Source organism: Macrobrachium nipponense, chromosome 19, assembly GCF_015104395.2.
Source record: "Macrobrachium nipponense isolate FS-2020 chromosome 19, ASM1510439v2, whole genome shotgun sequence".
NCBI classification, from domain to species: Eukaryota; Metazoa; Arthropoda; class Malacostraca; order Decapoda; family Palaemonidae; genus Macrobrachium; species Macrobrachium nipponense.
Genome location: NC_061088.1, coordinates 17,144,429 through 17,147,258, shown reverse-complemented (window position 1 = coordinate 17,147,258; position 2,830 = coordinate 17,144,429). Strand labels below are relative to the sequence as shown.

Genomic DNA, 2,830 nt, shown 5'->3' with positions numbered 1-2,830 from the left:
TGAAAGAGAAAGACGTAATAATACAAGAAGCTGAAAGAGAGGCAGCAGAAACAGACTAGCTGAACTTTGAAGAAAAATTGCTGGAAAAGGATAATTTGATAGAAGAACTAGCCAACAAACTTGAGGCTGCTCTCCGTCAAGAGGAGAAGATAGACAATTTGTTGGCAAATGAACAGCTCTTAGAAGAAGAACTGGACTGGAAATATGAGAAACAAGAGCTGGAACATCAAATTGGGGCCACTTACCATCTCATGACAGAGATGGAAAACTTGTTGGAGGAGAAGAGCAAGAGTGAGAAAAGGCTAGAGAGCTGCCTGCGAACTTTAGAGGAGGACCTGCTGAACAGAGATCGCCAAATAGATCTCTTATACGAAGTACGGAAATGGAGATATGAGAAACAGGAACTCGAACAAAAGATTGAGGCCACTCTCCATCACGTAACATAGATGGAAAACTTGTTGGAGAAGAACAAGACTGAGAAAAGGCTAGATAGCTGCCTGACAACTTTAGAGGAGGATCTACTGAACAGAGATCGCCAAATAGATCTCTTAAACGAAGAAAGAAATTGGAAGCGTGAGAAAAAAGATCTAGAACATCAAATTGAGATCGCTCTCCAACACGGAAAGGAAATGGAAAACTACCTTGAAATAGCAAAGGCCAGAGCAAATGAGATGGACAGATACTTGGCCTCATTACAAGACTATGAAGCAAAGCTTAGAGATTGCTTTGCTGTGGAGGTAAAGAAGAGGGATGAGCAGATACAAGAAATTGCCGACAAACTTGAGGCTTCTTTCCATTATGGAAAGGAGATAGAAAACTTTGCTATAAAAGAAAAGGCCAGAGCAGATGAGTTGGACAGATACGTGACCTCCTTACGAGAATTTGAAACAAAGCTTAGAGATAGCTTTGCTGCTGAGGTCACGAATAGAGATAAGACGATAGAAGAGATGGCCAGCAAAATTAAGGCTACTCTCCATTATGGACAGGAGATGGAAAACTTTGCTATAAAAGAAAAGGCCAGAGCAGATGAGTTGGACAGATACGTGACCTCCCTACGAGAATTTGAAACAAAGCTTAGAGATAGCTTTACAGCTGAGGTCAAGAATAGAGATAAGAAGATAGAAGAGATGGCCAGCAAACTTGAGGCTACTCTCCATCAAGGCGAGGAAATGGAGCATTTGTTGGAATAGTGCAAAATCTTGAAGGAAAAGTGCAAGACTTATGAAGAAAACATGATCCAGGAACAAAAACGAGCCAGAGAACGACAAAGATTACAGCAGGAAGCTTTGATGAATCAGGACAGATATATGTTAACGACACTTCTACATGGAATTGCTAAAAGGAATATCCACCTTCAACAGCACTAGGGAATGACACTGATATTGTGGAAACCATTTGCGAAAGAGACGAGAAGCAATGGAGAGAGCACTACAGAGCCCAACATGAGAGGAACGACTACAAAAGGAACTGGCAGGATGTAACCCAGATGCTGGAAGACATAATAACTGGAGATGAAGGACAGCAGAAAGCGAAGAACAGAAAATCTGAAATTGCAATGAGTCATGAAACCCCAAAGGGATGAACTGTCGAATGACGACATGAAGGATGAACCTTGTGATCAAAACCCCGAGCATCTCTAACAGCCGAGATCTATAAATAGAACAACACCTCCACAAACAAGATAATCCGGGAAACAAGCAATCTCTAGCTCTACCTTAAAAACAAAAATAAAAAGAAATTGGGAAGAGGCAACCTCTGGCGCGATGTAAAAACCCATAAGTTAATGCCTCCAACCATCAAACAAAAAAAAAAAAATAAAAAAAAACTTGGGAAGAGGCAACCTCTGGCGCGGCGTAAAAACCCGTAAGTTAATGCCTCCAACCAAAAAAAAAAAAAAAAAAAAACTTGGAAAGAGGCAACCTCTGGCGCGGCGTAAAAACCCGTAAGTTAATGCCTCCAACCATAACAAAACTTGGAAAGAGGCAACCTCTGGCGCGGCGTAAAAACCCATAAGTTAATGCCTCCAACCATAAAAAAAAAAAAAAACTTGGAAAGAGGCAACCTCTGGCGCGGCGTAAAAACCCGTAAGTTAATGCCTCCAACCAAAAAAAAAAAAAAAAAAAAAAAAAAAAAAACTTGGGAAGAGGCAACCTCTGGCGCGGCGTAAAAACCCGTAAGTTAATGCCTCCAACCAAAAAAAAAAAAAAACTTGGAAGAGGCAACCTCTGCCGCGGCGTAAAAAACCCGTAAGTTAATGCCTCCAACCATAAAAAAAAAAAAAACTTGGAAAGAGGCAAACCTCTAGCGCGGCAGTAAAAAACCCGTAAGTTAATGCCTCCAACCAAAAAAAAAAAAAAAAAAAAAAGACTTGGGAAGAGGCAACCTCTGGTGCTGGCGTAAAACCCACCGTAAAGTTAATCTCTCCAACCCAAAAAAAAAAAAAAAAAAAAGAAAAAAAACTTGGGCAAGAGGCCAACCTCTGGTGCGGCGTAAAAACCCGTAATTTAATGCCCTCCAACCAAAAAAAAAAAAAAAAAAAAAAAAAAAAAAAAAAAAAAAAAAAAAAAAAAAAACTTGGGAAGAGGCAACCTCTGGTGCGGCCGTAAAAAACCCGTAAGTTAAATGCCTCCCACCAAAAAAAAAAACCTTGGGAAGAGGCAACCTCTGCCGGACGGCGGTAAAAACCCGTAAGTTAAATGCCTCCAACCAAAAAAAAAAAAAAAAAAAAAAAACAAAAAAAAACCAAAAAAAAAAAAAACTTGGGAAGAGGCAAACCCCTCTGGGGCGCGTAAAAAACCCCGTAAGTTAATGCCTCCAACCCAAAAAAAAA

At 40.2% G+C, this 2,830-nt stretch overlaps 1 protein-coding gene across 1 annotated transcript; it reads left to right on the top strand.

Annotated features, from left to right (window-relative positions):
• Positions 1-446: 446 nt before the first annotated feature.
• Positions 447-1,190, top strand: LOC135211161 (myosin heavy chain, clone 203-like). The gene has a single exon (XM_064244348.1). The coding sequence runs from the start codon at positions 447-449 to the stop codon at positions 1,188-1,190; it is 744 nt and encodes a 247-aa protein (XP_064100418.1).
• Positions 1,191-2,830: the final 1,640 nt, after the last annotated feature.

Excerpts from the sequence above, each read along its gene's own strand:
- LOC135211161 (XM_064244348.1), top strand. The coding sequence starts at position 447 with ATGGAAAACTTGTTGGAGAAGAACAAGACTGAGAAAAGGCTAGATAGC.